Consider the following 18,460-nt stretch of genomic DNA (forward strand, 5'->3'; position numbering starts at 1 on the left):
ATTCCTTTCATTAGCAATCACAAACAAGATTCATAAAGCCATCAAACAATGCCAACTGACAATCAACATAATGCAAAAACCAGGTAAAACACCAAAAGAATTATTAGTTTACTCTTCATTCTCACAAACAAAATATGCCAAGAAACAAGGCTACGCCAGAGAAAATGGAGCAGGACAAATGTGCCACATCAGAAACATGGTCTATCAAATCATTTGTAATATATGTGAAGATGCACACATTGGAGAAACTGGAAGACCTTTACACACAAGCATCTCAGAACACATTAGTGCATTATATACATATCACTAACACAAAACTGCTCCAGCAGAACACTTCCTATACAAACACAGAAAACCAAGAACCATTTAAAGTTTCTATCTTACAAAAAAAACAAAGATTTTAAAGAGAGAAAATATATGGAAGCTATACTCATTAACAAAAAAATACAAAAATGAAGAGACAATGAGTGGTACATGTAACTAAATCACCATGATTCCATTCAAAAAACAACAGATCATAGCAATACACTTGACACTGTTACTTTCAGTTTAACACTTGCGTACTCTGGAGTATCACACAGTATTGCAATTTGTTTTTAACACTGCTAATATACTTTGTATTCTTTCCACTTTTTATAGTTTCTTAGGAGCTTCTATTTTCTATCTATGTGTTTTTTTAGCTAATCATAAAACGTATTGTAGTTCTCTGTATTTTTATATGTCATATGCTAGTATAGCTGTATAGTTAGTATTGTAACTATAATAGAACAATAATGAAACCCTAATAATAATCTGTACATTGTTAGATGCACGTTATGGCATACTCGAGAAATAGAAAATTACAAGTAGTTTTATGACTCAATGAATATTATAATATCAACAATTGTGTATATTAACCCTGATGAAGCTGCAAAGGCAAAACATTAGTTAAAATAAAAATTATTTAATACATATATATGGAGTATAAAGGTCGTTTTTTCTAGTTTTTTATCAACATGTGTAAATCCCTCCAGTATGCACTACAAATTTTGAAAGAGAACAATAAATATTTAATGGTTATTTTATAAATTTCTTGTTCTTCTTTAATAGTATAATAATTGTGCTTTGATTGTGTGAATGAGTTTAAAGAAACTGATCCAGTTAAAAGATGGTAAATACTAAACTGAGGCTGGAATTTGATGGAATCTTGCATTCCAAAACATACATACCTCTGCTGCCACTAATAGCTATTTTTCGATCTTCATTTTTGCCATCTAATGTTGTGTTTGCTTGCTCCAGTTTTTATATACCCCACTCGACTGCCCTCAGCAGTATCAAATTTGCAAAACTTTACGCTGGCCCTCACACACCCTCTATGTAGGTATTGTATATAAGCACTGTATGCAGACAATAAAATCACTTTTTCTCGACAAAGCGTGAGCATTCAGACTAACGCTTTGTGATTTACATTTTCTTATTTTTTGTTTTCTAATAATCAGGAATTTTTTGTTTTGTTATGCAGAGATATATTTTGCTGAATTTGTTTTTACGACAAATACATATTCCAAAACAAAATTGGATATGAATTCCCACATAACAGTTTCAAGCACAAAGGCTACTCAGCCTTTATATATTCCCCCTTTGTTATCTATTGGAGGTCAGCAGTCGAGGGGGGGGGGGAACATTCTTCGTGGAAGCTGTCCGTGACCTGATTTGGGGTTAGATCAAGTACTTCATGTGGCCTGGGCATATCTCTCTGGGAGGTGCTGATTTGAATTTTCATTCTGAAATGGGATATTCTTGGGAGAATTTAGACTCCTGTTTCCTGCTCCATCTTTCACTGGAGCTTCCTCTCCTGAGGACTCATCTGATCAGCCACCTTCTGCCCCTTTTTCTGCAGTTAGTTACACGTGCTTGTGAAGTTTCGGAGATGCAACCAGATAGTTTTGAGCCTATCCCTGTTTTGTTGTCCAGTAGTTCTCAAGGGGATTATTTAGTTTTTCTTCTTTCTCCTGATATTGCTGTGCATGCAGAGAGGTTTGCAACACAATTATGTGAGTATGTCGCTATGCCTTCTGCCCCCTTGTTTATCTGAACAAAATGCCCTGGCATATCATCTTCAGGATGATGTATATTTAAACACATAAAAGTTAGATCTATGTGGTGCCAAGTAAGAACCTGTTATTTCTCTTAACAGGTCGCAATTTTTGCAGATTGATTTGACTCTTACTACTGTTTTAAGATACTTCTCTTCCCTTCAACTTTTGTCTGAAGCATATCACCATTCGCCTCAACAATTTGACAATGAACTGGGCTATTTACTGGTCACTATTATGACAAGTTTGTCCTCTTCAGGACTTGCTTTGGTGTTGTGGTTTGTCTGTTGCTGGGACTTGTTGAGTCGTGATGCATTTTTGGAGGGTATTCATTTACCTTCTTCTGCTCTTCGAGGTTTATGGGAAGTGGCTTTTCTTCAGCCTTATTTACTTGCTGGAATTTTAGAATCTTTAGGAGCCAAAGTTGATACAACACATTTGCAGTCTTCTTTATCGTCTTTGGCTGCTTGACCCTATTCTACTTCCACTTGTACTTCAGCATGTTCATCCCCTCATGTATCAAGGCCCCCACTCCTTCCACTCCTCGTTCCATTGGTTCTCTTAATCATTTCCATCCTTTTTCTCGAGAGATATTTTGTGGACCGGTATGTGGACTTCTCCCGACACATTCATATCTCATTACTTTCATGATCTGGCAGTTTCCTCTTTGAAGGGACTTTGCCTTCCCTCTGTGGCTGTTTTGATTACCTCTACTAGATTTTAACAGGGTGGTGAGTAACATGTTATCTGACTTACAGTTATTGATACTTTCTCTTCTAGGGTCCCTACTGATTTTTTTTGGATCCCACTCGGTGGTGGGTGTTGCCCAGTCAAGTATGCTTGTATTTAAATTCCGCACTAGCAACCTTTATATCGGTTCTTGGTTGCAATGGGCTCTGTCGAGATGAGGTGTTCCATAAGACCATCTGGACACAATTCTGGATGGTGATATCATATTACAATATTTCTAATGGACTGCTACTCATGGACTATCATGAGTAAAGCTAAAGGGGATTTTGCCAGTCCCTGCTGACCTTAGAGCTGAATCAGTCGAGATAACTTTGCTTTTAAAAATTAGAGAACGTGATTCCCCTGTTGCACTGTCTCTTCCAACAAAATCCTTCAGAAGCCAAGAAGCATTGATACAAATGTTCATTTATGATATGATGCAAGAAAGTCAGGGCCAGCCTTGGTCTGCTGGTTTGAGCACTTGACTTACAATCTGCAAATCACAGGATCGAAAACCCAACACCAAACATACTTGCTATTTTAGTCATAGGAGCATTATAATGCTCCAGCCAATCCCATTATTTACTGGCAAAGAGTAGCAAGTATCCCAAGAGTTGGAAGTGGGTACTGCCAATAAGTTTCCTTCCCTTTAGTTGACAACTTAAAAATAAAGGCTGCAGACGACAGCCATAGTAGCTTTGCCATAAACAAACAAAAAGGGCCAACCCACACTGATTTTTTTTAGCCAACGTTTTACCAACAAGTATTTGTCTTAGCCACATTTGTCTATTCATGTCTCAATGTATATGTCTAAATTTGCATTACATATTACATTTTGGAAAGGAACTGTTGTAGTGGAAATAATATTAACTTAAGAAAATTTCGAGTGCTTTTAAGTCAACCTATATTTTTGCTGTTATTTAATTCTTTCCTAACCTGTGTGACCTAATTCACATGACATGAGAAGACAAGCAGCGAAGTCAATGGCTATATAAAAATCCTCAAATGATTTTTACATGGATTTAGTTAGGTACTGTATAAATATTGACCACAGAATACAGGAATCTTTAAAATTTATTTTAGTCTGACACAACTCACAATCTGAGGGTCGTGGGTTTGAATCCCTGTCACAAAACAAGCTAGCCCTTTCAGGCATGGGGGCATTATAATGTGACGGTCAATCCCACTATTCGTTAGTAAAAGAGTAGCCCAAGAGTTGGCGGTGGGTGGTGATGTCTAGCTGCCTTACCTCTAGTCTTACACTGCTAAATTAGGGATGGCTAGTGCAGATAGCCCTCGTGAAGCTTTGCGCAAAATTCAAAAACAAACAAACAAACAAGTCTGACACAATTTTCATTCATGATTTTAAAAATAATATATTCTGCTTTAAATATTTTTAAACAACCAATTACATCTACTAACTGGAGAAACAAGCTTTAAACTATATTTATGAATCTTGCAACATGCCTTTTCAGATCACAATTAAGCATCAGATGTGTTACTCTTGTAAAAAAAAAAAAATCTCATTAAAGAAGCTCTATTTTCAAAGGTATCTGCATTATCAGATTACTTATTTTGTGTACTGAAGAGAACCATACTTAATATTCCAAAGAAAGAAAACCAGTAATTCTGCTTAGCTCTTACCATATGAATGATAAATATCATGCAGAAGTAAGCTGAATTCAGTTTAATGTATTTCCGAAATGAGGGTAGAAACTTACTATTGTTTCATCACTGAATAAAAAAACAATATTGAAAGCTTGATATTTAAGTAAGCACATAATATACTTGAAGTAAAGGTTTTGATGTGATAATGCAAGTAGTATCCCACACTATCGAATTTCCTAACAAAAAAAATGCGGTTTGGATATTAAGAGAAAGAAAATGTTCTGTTTAAATATTGTATATCTAATTACCTCTTTGTTTATTTTTATTTTTTTATATCCTAGGGGCAAAGTCATAGCAACTTGTGACCATACTGAACAGATTGTTTATGCTGATATTGGTAAGTTTTCTATAATGTAATATCTCAGGGCAGAGATTTTTTGCATATACAGATTTATTCATGTTTTTAAGCTTAATATGTTCTGTTAACATTTAACTGCTTTAAGTATGAATAAGATATTACACAGTTTCAGTTTTTGTGTTATGTAATTTACTGATTTTTAAAAATATAATAAAAAATAATGTGATTTTCTTTAATGCTTAAATAAAAAATTTTACTTTTTATACAGGAAGCTGGAAGATATTTTTGACATTGACACTATGAGAATGGTGTAAGATAAAATGTTGCTGTAAAAGATAAATTTATATTATAAGATTTAAAATTATCAATTTATTTTCTGTAAATTTCAAACAGCATAGGATATAATATTTCTTTAAAAGATAAATTGATATTATAAAATTTAAAATTACCAATTTATTTTTGTAAATCTCAAACAGCATAACAATTTAAAGACTAACCATATGACAAAAAACATTGCCTAATTAGGAGACTGTTATACATACACATAACTTTTTCTGCACATGTCACGACCTTTTTTCAGAGTTACATTTAAAATGTAATTAAACTACTTTATTATCAATGTATATGAATAAACTTGACATCAAAACGTAGTTAATAAACTGAATTTTAATATTATATAAGTATTAATGTTATAAGGAAATATTTTAAAAAATCCTCAATCTTCTTAGTATGAGGATTATGACATTTGCTCTATATATGTCTCCCTTCTTCTCTAATTTGTTTACTATCCCTCCAAGAATTACAGAATTTAACATAAATTACTCATTATAACATATTTATTACTCAAACAAAGCAATCTTATTTTATTATCAATGTATATGAATAAACTTGACATCAAAACGTAGTTAATAAACTGAATTTTAATATTATATAAGTATTAATGTTATAAGGAAATATTTTAAAAAATCCTCAATCTTCTTAGTATGAGGATTATGACATTTGCTCTATATATGTCTCCCTTCTTCTCTAATTTGTTTACTATCCCTCCAAGAATTACAGAATTTAACATAAATTACTCATTATAACATATTTATTACTCAAACAAAGCAATCTTATTTGTTTATGAAGCCGTAAACTCAAAATTGGACCCATTTGCCATACACTTCTGTCACATCTCCTTAATAAGTTGCCTTTAGTTTTATCTGACGTTTAATACTACATTAATTATAACCAGTAGAAAGCCAAAATTTTACTCTATCAAATGACATATTATATTACATGGTTTTTTGTGTACCTTGCCTCTAGTTTGAAACTTTATTCCCATGGGAAACATATTGTTACGCATCTGTTTGTTTGATAATTTCCGGTAGAAATTCTTTCCGAGGAACTTCAGTGATACAAGTCCTTTCTTGATAAAACCAGTTTATTCTTCCTCGATACAAACTTTTAGTACACAGTAATTCCACGGTCAATACGTTTCTCGTCACTTTAATCTTAACTTTTATAATACACGCTATAAATCACAGTGATTCACACACTTTACTTACAGTCACTACTCTTCGCTTCTTTAATTATCTATCTATCGCTGGCTTCTCTGCCAGGCTTATACACTAAAAAAGAGGGCATCTCGAACAAACTCAGGCCTCCCCGATCATTCATGATTATTCGAGAAATTCATCACATGCCACCAGCGTCACGTGACTTCTGCTGTCGTAACAATATTGACAAGCTTAGCTGAATAGTTAGAAAGGCAGAAAAAATGATGATAGTTATAGGACATTGTTTGCTTTTTGCATATTATTATTCTGTGTTATTAGATGAACTATTTAATTAAATAAAAAATATTTAGTGTAGTAGTACTATTAGTATAAAAAGTAGGCTTAGTTTCATCGACAGTTGACAGCACAAAACACAAGGACCCAGTAAGCACTATATTTCACTTTTTCATGTGTAATCTTTATTTATTGTTATAAAAGTAACTCAAATGTAAAAATTAAAAATTTACTAGGTTAGATTAGGTAAGATAATGAAAACAATAATTTTAGTTCATCACAAGATATGCTCATGAGCAGCTCATGCATTACGTAATTTGATACGGCTACGTGAGCTATATGTTTGCCAATTGATTTCTAACTTGTGTGGCGATACTATTTATAGTATTAGTTAAACATGGTTAAGAGATCAAACAATAAAATGAAGTATAAACAGATGTATATCGTTACCAGCTTTAAGCTATTTAGGATAAAGAATTGTGGCTTCCTGTTACAATTTTCAGTTTCTCTAGAAAGATAAAGGGTAATTTAGATTTATTTCCTCATTTTTTATGGTGGTTATGTTACGAGGTCAGACTAATTCACTGACCTCACATAGAATTTGGGTAGACAAAATAACAGATAAAATATATATAGTTTCCTTTAAAAAAAAAATGTTTGATATTTATTTAGGAAGTTTTAGAGATTACACAAATGCAATTTGATAATTTTCAAGTGAAAAAATGAAAATGATCTTCTGTTTTAACTTTTAGATTTTCTCGATTTGCAGCAAAATGTTATTTATTTCATATTTCCAACTTCTGCAAAAAAAGGAGTTAAAAGGTTAAAATTAGAAATAAATTAAAATTACAATACAAAATAAAAATCAGAATAAATCAATAACTGAATGAAATAACATCAAAGTTACAATGAAAAAATGAAAATCAAATCAGAATTTGAACAAAATAAACTAAAAAAAATGAAGAAAATGTATAAAATCATAACATAAGCCAAAAACTGAGCATAAAGTTAGTGAAATACAAATCAAATTGAAATATTGCTGTAATACAAATTTAATCATATTACAGAATTTGGGTTTTGACCAGTTACATTCAAACTTTAGTATATGAAATAGAACATCGTAGATTGTCAGTATGATACAGGACACATCATCTTTACAATAGAATTTAAATATATGAAAAATGATATATGATGTACTATGTGATTAAAAAACACTGTACATCATTAAGAAATTTAGAAAAATTACCTAAATTAATATACAAAATCATCTAACCATGATATAAAATAAAGTAAATAAATTTGAAAAAATAAACAGATTACGCTTAATCCAAAGTGAATTCAAATGAATAAAATAAACAGTATGTTATAGTGCAGAGCTACATACATTTACAAAGAAGAGCACCTCTCGAAACACAATGGAAAACTACACCATCAATAATTCTCTTCAGTGGGGTGCCATTCTTCAGCATCTGTATGCCCTCTCAGGCTTTTCATAGCATAGGGGTTCAGGTCTCCATCTACTCTGCTGGGTGGGTCTGATAATGGTGATGTCACCTATCAATAACCTGGAGCACGATGTTACTCGGGGTCACCTTGGAATCCATTGTTAGCCATGTATCTAGCTGGACAGCTGGTTAGTGTTTTATGCATCCTACATGAGAGTGGGAGGCTGATATCGTATTTTTTCCAACCTTCCTTCAGCTGCCAAGCTTCTGGATAAACATCCCTTGAGTGGGACATGTGAACCTCCTGTATATTTTTGCTGTATCATTGTTACACAATGTAGTGCTTTTAATAGGGCAAAGGTGTTGCTTTTGACAGATATATTTTTACCAACACTTTGAAGAAATGGTCAGAGACATGTTGAGCACTGCCTGTACGGAGGTAAATGTGATAATTTGTTTTCTCGCATACTGATGGCCCATGTGTCATCTCTTGAAGATTCAGTTTTCTTGTTGTGGCTGGCTTGGCTACAAGCTCTTGTATCTGCCATGGTAGAACTTCTTACATCCTCAGAAACCTTTAGGTTGAGGTTTTTCCCAGGTATTACAGACACTTACTTCACTTGGGGCTTCTAGCTCTGCCAACAACAAGTTATCTTCTACATTCTGAGTTTTGGTAAATGATAACAATCAGAAAAGAGAGAAACAGTGGTCAAGAATTATATATATATATAAAACAAAAGTCAAGAATGAAAATTTAACTCAGCTAGCAGTGTTAGATTAATCATTGTGATCTATTTACGCCACAATCTTCTTTCTTCTAGGATATAAAAGATGTAGCATAAGTGTGCATCTTGCAGTGTTTGTGGCACTACCACGGGTGCCTGCAGGAATGGCATGAGGGGCACTTTTCTCCCTTACGTTTCATAAAAAATTGCACGTATTATGATGTAAACTTAACATTGTAGTTAAACAAATTATTTTTAGTAATTTTTTATTAAAACTATAAATTTGTGTTTAAGCATGTACAACATTCTTTTAGTCTGTTGATTTACACTGTAAAACCTGATCCCCTACATCCTTGTTTTGCCCCTTCAGAATATTTCTGTGGGTGCCCCTGGGCACTACTATACTATAAATACAAGTTTTTCTCAATTGCTAGTAAATGTACAAACCAGTAGCTCCTATGGAACAGTATGTGTGGTCAAAACCACTAGCATATATGGAACAGTTTACATTAATTTATGTTAACCAATGTATAAACCACTAACTTCTGTGAAACAGTAAACATGCAGCAATGTGGGCCAGACTTCTGACAATGAGCTTTCTGGTCAGTGAGTAGAGCCATCTCACATGCACATGAAATCTTCCACTATTGATTGGTCACTTGAATGGCACATCTCAGAATTCGATAAAAATGGTGAGGTTAAACTGCAAACACCTTACATCAGTAATTAAGCCAGCTAATTTACAAATTGTGATTGAAGCTTCTAACCCAGAAGGTTTCACAACCTGTCTCTGTTCATAATTCCAACTTGCTTTCTGAAGCAAGTCACATGTAATTTAAGTAAGTAAAATTATGCCTGATTTCACAAATAAAATAACACTTATGTTCATGTAAGCAACAGGGATTGGATGGCCTGGTGGTTAGGGTGCTCGATTTGCAATCTGAGGGTCGTGATTTTGAATCCCTGTTGCCAAACATGCTCATCCTATATGGTTGCCGTCTGGGCCAGCCATCCGGGTTTGAAAATTTTAGTTTTACAAAAATATTGGCCAACCCCAAACTAGTTGGGACTAAGGTTGTTACGGAGAAGAAGTTTGTGTAGCCAACATCAAAAGTATGTTAACACTACAAATAAATGTAACTAACAAAAAAATATGTGTAAAAAACTACCATATTCGAAAATAAAACATTCACAAAGTCTGTAAATAGTTTGAGTGTAAAAATGAAATTTATTTCCTGATCAGAACTACTAGAAAACAATAGGTATACTATGTTTTTCTTTCATTCTGATGAATAAGTCAACTTGATTTAATCTTCAAAGACTAAGTCACACAATCTCCAAATATCCCAGTTGCTTTAACTGCAAGATGTTTCTTCATCAGTATCAATGTAAACAATGATTCCATCCATGTTTCTAACTTAGTGTGGTGTAGACCCTAAAGCAACTGGTCTTTCTTAGTCAAAAAAATCACGTACTTACAAATATTCCAGTGTGGGATGAAACTGAAAATATCATATACCAGCATTAAGAATACATAGAACATTGTGGTCTGAGCTAACCACTGTTCCATTTAAGAAACATACCACATCTTAAGTCAGTCTTTATTTGCATGAACATGTTGTGCTGTTCTATATATATTACATTTGTGACATAATTGTGTGTGCACAGATTGGTCCATATATAATGTGAAACATTCACAAACATATTCAGTTTTATACTGCTGAATATGTACTTGCAGTACATGATGTCACCTTTCAGTAGCTTGCCTAGTAACCATAGCAACAGACTCCAGCATCAGTCACACTCTGCATATATGCTAAGTGCAGGAAACTTTCAGATACTGCCAAAAGAGACTACTCCAATTTGAACAATATCATGAAAATAATAGTAACCACAGATTGAAATAAGTAGGTATGCCCCTTTCTGCCATCTAGATCACATCTCGTATCATCAACTACAAAACATAAGCATGTACACATAATCAAATATTGTGTTTGATTGTGCATAAGAGATAAAAGCAAAATTAATTTTGCTACCATAATACAGTCTGAATCTCCATGATTTTTTCCCATCAGTACTGCTATGTAGGGGTTGTCAAGCAACACCTACACGAGATAAACACAAAATAATTGAAACTAAAATCTAACTGATATCAGTTTTATGTGTTGTGTTAGAACACAACTTCCTTTCTATATTTAAGGAAGATTGGTGCAGACTTACCATACAATCAGGAGTAGTATTGCAAGATTGACTTACATGCAGTATTACAGGTTTCTCAGGAAGGCTTTACAGGCAAATATTTACCAAAATTCACCACGAAGTTTAACCTGAATACTAAGAAAACAAGAATTGCAAAGTCCTTTCAGCATAGTGAATCGTGAGAGCATTTATCATAAACATTCAAAACCAACTATCACATTCACTAGGATCTAATCTAACAATCTGTGTCTAGCAAGTATCTTGCAGTCTTCTCCACAGAAATGCCACTGTAATTCAGCTAGATAGATTGAGTGATTACTGCAAGACACTATTGTCTTGCTAACAAATATTGCTCAGTAGCTCAGAGAGTGAGGATCACAACATCCTTTCAGTGTTGATCTTTCAACAGACCTACTGTCCTAACTGTAAAATAGCCTAGTGATTATCGCATGAGATCCTGAAGATGTGATATTGCAAGTCACTATTTAATAGCTTGAAAAGCAAGGCATACCACTTTGTTTCAGTCCTTGATTTTTCATTCAGCTGACTCTCCTACTTGCTGCTCAAATTGATAATTCAAACTGACCATTGAAGCAGATAGACTACTCATCTATTATTATTTCCCCATCTGGTTTCAAAGAAACAGCCAGGTATGAACTGCCCATTTCTTCTTCTCATTAAAGTAGTCGAGAACATAGTGCTCTTATCATCAGGATCAATTTGCTCTTCTTCATCTGATCTCTACAATAACCAGTTCTTAAGAGCCTCATTGGTGATTTACAGTTTAAGTTTATTAACATGCTTATGTGTATAATATGACTGCTGTAAATGATAATTCACCTCATTGAGTTGTTGACATACAACATATGGACCAGAACTTAGTTCTTAAGTGTGTAGAAGCATGTGCCAAAGCAAGTCAACAGACTTAAACTTCCATTATGTTACTGTTTTGTCATAGCATGTTTTTTAATACATGGCCATTTTACCTATTTTCAAAAAAATGCAAGCACTGGTTGGTTTACTTGTTTGATATCATCACCACTGTTTGGTTGAGATGCTCCTTCTAAAGTCTGAAGACATATGCATATCCTGATGACTGTGGAATTCTTATGCAAAATCTGGAGCAGAACATTGCAACAGTTAGGGATATGTATTGTTCTCACATTCCATGTAGACTTTAGGCATAATGCTGTCTAAAGAATCATTAATATGCCTTACCAGCTGGTAATGCTCTTTAATTTTCTAAAGATCCATTGTCAAGAAATAAAATTATTTCCATATTCACAATCAAAGTGTGAGTGTGTTTTTGTCAACTGGCCAGCTTCAGGTTTGCATTATAACTTTGACTGGTTCTTGTTGTTGGGGCAGAGAGGTTTCCACAATGAAGGGTAAGATTCAGAATAAGATCTAAAATCATGTAGATACCCCCATTGTAAATCACACTGGAGCTCAGTTTGGTATCCTACAGTGCTTAGATTAACTACGTCAGTGATCATTCGAAAGAACTATATTGAAGATAAATAAACCTCAAACTCACATTAACTCATGGAAGTTTCTATAACATTCCTTGGAACAAGTAACATACCACTTCAGTAGTATATGACACAGAAATGGGACATAGCAGTGATAAGTACTATAGTACTATTTTTGTACCTAACCTTGGTGTAATGTAGAGGTTTAGTGCAATTTTATGAATTTGTGTGTCCTGTTTACTTGGGGGGAGGGGGGGTTGATGCTCTAACTATGTTCCAAACACCTGCAGAGCATATATAGTCCATTGTGTAGCTTTGTACTTAACAACAAACAAACAATACTAAATATTTAAATGTAAGTCTTTGTCAAAAGTAGGAAAATAGTAATTTGTACACATTTTTAATTAATTGATTAACTTGTGTTTAGTTTTAATCCTGAAATTTGTGTACCTAATTTTTTTTATATATAAAAATGTACCTTCAAAAAATTATTAAGCAAGTTGCCGAAAACTAAAAATTTTGTATATATGTACAAAAATTGTCAAATCATTTGTTCAAAGTTATATGTACTTAATTTTACAAAACTTTGTACATAGTGTGCAAGAAAATTACTGTTAAATGTTATCTTATATCAGCATTGCAATCATACTTTACAGATCTCAACTACTTGAATGATGTGAGACAACAGATTCCTCTGACCAAACAGAAAAGAGATGACTTATACAGTCTTTTCAGCTACTTAGATGAACAGCAGACTGTTTAATACACCAGAAAAATTGGACTGATAGATTTAACGATTTCTTTTTGGAAAAAGTAAGAGTTGTTACATAATGTTTCTTTCCCTGATGCAAATATGATTTGTAATGATTATAAGGTTGATAAATTTTATTTTCTCATGATTTGAGTATCACTGCTTAATGTTTTTAATATATCACAGTAACAGTTGATATACCATTATTATCTTTAGTTATTTAAAGCTCCCCAGTGGCTTATTAGTAAGTCTGATGGCTTATAATGCTAGAAATTCTGTTTCAATACTCATGATGGGCAAAGCACATATAGCCCATTGTGTATTTTTATGCTTAACAAACCAAATAAATGGTAGTTCTGTCAGAATGTTAAGGTCTATATTTTAAGGTATTTAAAATGTGATAATCTAGCCATACTGATAACAATTTTTCTATTTTGATACAAAAATTCCTGTGAAGGACAGTGATGTCTATCTTAAACCATATGCTTTGACATACTTTCCACTGTCCCTTGGATCAAGCAAGGCCCAGTGGATAACATAGTGAACTACAGATATCTTGCAAGTCTACATTTGTATCCTGTTACTGCAAAAATATTTTTAAAAATTGAGCTCCACATTTTGGGACCATGGGTGCATTTAAAGAGTGATGATCGATCCAACTATTTAGTCTGACGAGAGTACCCAAGAGTTAATGGGAGGTGTTGACTAACTGCCTTCCTTCCAGCTTATCAGTTCCAAATTAGGGATGGTTAGTGCAGGTAGCTATTGTGTAGCTTAGCACAGAATTCAACAGACAAACCACAAACCTTCCTTTGTACTGTGGACATCAGCTTCAAGACCACTTTTAAGCAGGCCAAAGACAAAAATCAAATGGAACTGTGTTGAAGAACTGATATTATTCTAATCTATTCAGTTATCTATCTCATGAAAACAACAGTTGTTTTGAGATGTGGTAAGAAGGAAACTTGCTAATTTTTTGGGACTATCATCCCTTAGAATTTTCAAATCCATATTTGTTATCTTGTTAACAACACCAGGAAACGTGTCAGCTTCATTACACTAGCTTTTTCAGTCAGATGGTTTTCTTTTTTGTAATCATACTTTTCAAGGTGATGTTCTGAATTGTACTCTCAGAGCTTAATTCTGTGCTAAATGCTCTACTATGAAAAGCTCTTTTCTTCAGAATGTGATCTTACATGGATTAAAATCCCACTATATACAAATAGTCTATCAAGACTACACTGTCAGTTAATCATCTGTGAACATAGAAGTCATCTTACTAAAACATACTTATCTCTGCTGACACTTATAACTATTACTCGACCTCCAGGGTTTCTTCCCATGCCCATCAAAGCATTGGTTTGATTTTTTCTTGCTTGCTTCAGTCTTTTGAATTCCAATTATTGCCCTTGGCGATATTTATTTTGGGATACTCTCCACCTATGTCAGTGTGCCCTCTATCAAGGTACTGTATATAAAAGCACCTCACTCAGATAATGTTATCACTAATGGGTTTCCCAGTATTATGATTGTTCAGAGATACTTTGAATGTTATCAGTTATCTAGTAGATTTTCATAAAAATAATAATAAAAAATTTTCTCTTCCGATTTGCAAGCCGAGTTACATTATGAATTCCTGGATTATTATTTCAGGAATGGAGGCAAATTGTCTCTCTCCTATCCCACCTCTGATATCTAGCACAGCAAAACAATTGGAGATGAGACTGTCAGTGATCTTATTCATAGTGAGATGGAGACATATAATTGGATCTGTGGTGGTCCTTCAGGGCACTCTGAGGCTGCATTTGAGGATGTGTGCAGCAGATGGCCCGAAGTTGCTTTGCTCTAACAAAACAACTTTACCTCACAAAATGCTGTTCCAATCAATGGTAATCAACACAGTCTTTAAGTGACATAAGAAAAAACGAAAATGAGGCCACTTTGGATAAGCTGCTGTTAATTTGTTTTTCAATGTTGGTTCTTTGAAAATGTGATGTTTTGGGCTTTTTTCAATTGCTTTTGAGCCTGCACATTACTTGATGGATGAAAGGCTTGGGAGCGAATTTTTAGTTATTTCTTCATACATGGATCTTGTGATTCATGCTGGAAGGTTGACTTCTCAGTTATGTTAAGGGACAGTTAGGCTTTATCCGATACAGTGTTGTAACTTCGTGATTTAGCCTTCCACCATTAGGTGGAAGCATTTTTTTACTCTCAAATAGTACAATAGTACAAATTTCAGGGTTCTAAAGTGTAATTTGTAGTTCAGTTTCCCCTGAACTACAAATTTTTAGACTTACAACTCTAAAATTCAACATTTTGTTAGAAGACTAGCAGGATCACCAACTTCATTGTTGAGGAGCTAAATCCCTTGTTAGCATGCATGTTGGTTCAGTTTTCGTCTCCTATATTCCTCCCTGTTGTTGTTCAAATATCGAATTACATCGGCTCCAAGAGAGGGTCATAGTTCCACCCCTATTCATGGGACCCGACCCCTGACATCAGCCCCTTGGTACACAGAATAGATTCTGTCTATAAAGATTTCTGCTGCTCAGTCAGATCGCCAGTGGCATTGGTGATATTATTGTATACTTTCAGGGGCTGTGAGGGCTTGGTTCCAAGAATTTCTGGTCGTATGGTAAGATTACCTATGAATCCAAGAGCTCTGTAGGTCCATTCAGTCACAATAAGTCGTTCAGTTCACATCTTCACCACTATTATCCACCCAACCTGTAGGGTTTCCATCTCCCACAGTTTATTGGGATTTGGAACTTTGTTCTAGGGTAATCTGTGCTTAGTTGGTCTGGGTAGTGAGAGAGTCATGCTAGTTTTTCAGTTTTTATTCCTGTCAGTCGTTTGGCCTATGCAGACAGGAGATTGGTGTCCAGTCATTTATATTTCTCGTCTATATCAATACCTAGATTCTCCAAGGTTCACAAATTACTCATTCCTCAATCTGTTGATATTTTACTGGGATTGTAGATGTCCTAGTTGATTGTAGTCGGCTTCTATTGGCATTTCTTGTGCATCAGAGTCAGGTACTGCAGTTTTGTGTTTTTACCTTTGGACTTGCATCGGCTTCACTTACGTCATCTTCATTCCATCATATGGTGCACACACCATCCATGGACAACTAATTACTGCTGGCACCATCTCGTCAATTGTCAGAACATCACATCCTGATTATACTTTCAGAATCAACAAAGGCAGGCTTCCCGTTCAGGACTGAGACATCTATCCTTGCTCCAATTCAATATGTCAATAGTTGGGCTCAGCTGACTTCCTTCTGGCTCAATGCTATAGAATAGGATGCCACACTCCTACTCACTTCACTTTCTCTCAGTGCATGGATGGTTCTTTCTCTTCTGGGAATGTGGGCATCACTTGAATCCTTCGTGCCTTTGGGACGAGAACACAAGCAGCCCTTTTATTGGTCTTTGTGCGACCAAGAGATCATAAATATCAATTCACTTGTTTCCCCAGTTTTCTTAGTCAGGATCATTCTTGGATCTTGAGGGGTTGTTAAGTTGGGACACCAATACGATACATATTCCTCTACTGCCATCTCTTGGCTTATTAAGGGGTAAATTGTCAGGCTCCACTCTGACAATTCCATGGTGGTGTCTTGTGTTCATCATCAAGGAGGCGTGTGGTCTGGGGATCCTCGTTTTAAAAATTTGGACCTCATTTCTCATGACTTTTCCTGCTAGCTTGCCATGTTTCACAGGGATGCCCGTGGTAGTAGGTCAGTTGTCTCATTCCAAACAGATTCTCCTGATTGAATACATGTTGCATCACAAGGTTTTGTTGGATTGACCTTTATTTTGCCACTGTAATTGATGGGTTGGCCTCTCATTGGATCACTCAACTAATGGCAATTTTGTTTCCAGTAATTCATCTTCAGGTTCTGGCAACAGATGTGTTCCATCAGGAGTGGTTGGGATTACAACTCTAAGCCTTCTCTTTACTTCATATGTTATCCAGGGTGCTAAGTATGATTAGTTTCAATCCATTGTCTAGTCCTGTTGATAGCACCAGATTGGTTGCTACACATGGGTTTCTGCTTCTGCAGTCCCTTCTGGTGTGTCCAACTCTTCAACTTCTTTTTAGGCTTCCTCTGTGGAGGCAGCCATGATTTGATATGGTACACCCAGCTATCCAGAAGCTCAAGCTTCTGGCATAGAGGTCATGTTGTCTTTCCCATGGCATCGGGGTTCAATTTCTAAGGTAGCTATGTTTCTGTCCCAGTTTTTACTTAGTCCAAATGGCACATTTATAAACGGTAATGACTTTCATATTGATGATGGTGTATTGAGAGAAGGTATAACCCATTTCAATCAATTTCAAAGGTTGCCATGTTTCTGTCCCAGTTTTTACTTCGTCAAAAAGGCACATTTATCAATGGTAAAGACATGCATATTGACGATGGTGTATTGAGAGGAGGTAGAACCCATTTCAATCAGTAGTGTCAACATAACTCGTTTTTTTTACCGAGCTTTTTGGCAGAGGTTTTTGCATCTTCCACAATCGTTTTGTTTAAGGCAGCCTTCAGTTATCACGACTACATATTTTTTGACTCCCCAGTCACTTTGTGTACTTGGTCCCAATTGAATATTCCAGTTACATATGAGGTATATTAAGGTTACATAACGTGTTCTGTCTTCACATCTGTTAATGACCTGACTCTTTCATGCCATGTATCCCCTTTACCAGTTGGAGTTATTAGCATTGTTTGTCCACAGACCACTTTCTCTCGCTATGGCCTCAGACCAGTTATTCTTCCCCAACACACTGTCAGACAAGAAAGGTGTTCAATTCTCTGATTCATCCGTTTATCTTTTCTCTCTTCTATGTCCAATCAGATTTCAATCTTGGTCATGTTCAGTGGGTCTTGAAGGTATTGTAGCCTGCACTAATACCTTTAGAGATACTAGACAATGATTTTTATTCTGGGCTCTCTTTGAAGAGGAGGAATCTTCTGTGAGTCACATCTCATCAGATTTGTCACTTTTCTATGCCCTTAGCAGCCCGGTCAAATTGCCCTCTGAAGGTAAAGGTCATGGTGTGGACTGGTATGTGAATCTCCCCCAAAACCTTTATCTACTTTATTTACATGATCTGGCCCTCTCTTCATCTGAGGGTTTTTGCTTACCACCTGTATTTATCTTCACCTTTTCTGATAGACTATCCAGAGGGGTGAGTATTTTATTTCTAACTTTCAGGGTCCCTTATTTTGTTTTCACAGGATCCCACGCTGTGGCTAGTGTTGCCAAGACAGGTGTGCTTTTATCAAACCAATTCTTCACTAGCAACCACTAATTGAATA

The 18,460-nt window shown here is 35.0% G+C and overlaps 1 protein-coding gene across 1 annotated transcript in view; it reads left to right on the forward strand.

The window, feature by feature from the left end:
* LOC106471510 (omega-amidase NIT2-like) overlaps positions 1–18,460 on the forward strand; it is a gene marked incomplete at its 5' end in the record, with an annotated part of 32,310 nt that overhangs the window by 2,560 nt on the left and 11,290 nt on the right. Inside the window, 2 exons of the mRNA XM_013932111.2 lie at positions 4,754–4,809; positions 13,040–13,196. Of these exons, the coding sequence (XP_013787565.2) occupies positions 4,754–4,809; positions 13,040–13,146 (163 nt within the window). The remainder of the gene's footprint in view (positions 1–4,753; positions 4,810–13,039; positions 13,197–18,460) is intronic.

This window comes from Limulus polyphemus, unplaced genomic scaffold, assembly GCF_000517525.1.
Source record: "Limulus polyphemus unplaced genomic scaffold, Limulus_polyphemus-2.1.2 Scaffold4667, whole genome shotgun sequence".
In the NCBI taxonomy this organism is placed as follows: Eukaryota; Metazoa; Arthropoda; class Merostomata; order Xiphosura; family Limulidae; genus Limulus; species Limulus polyphemus.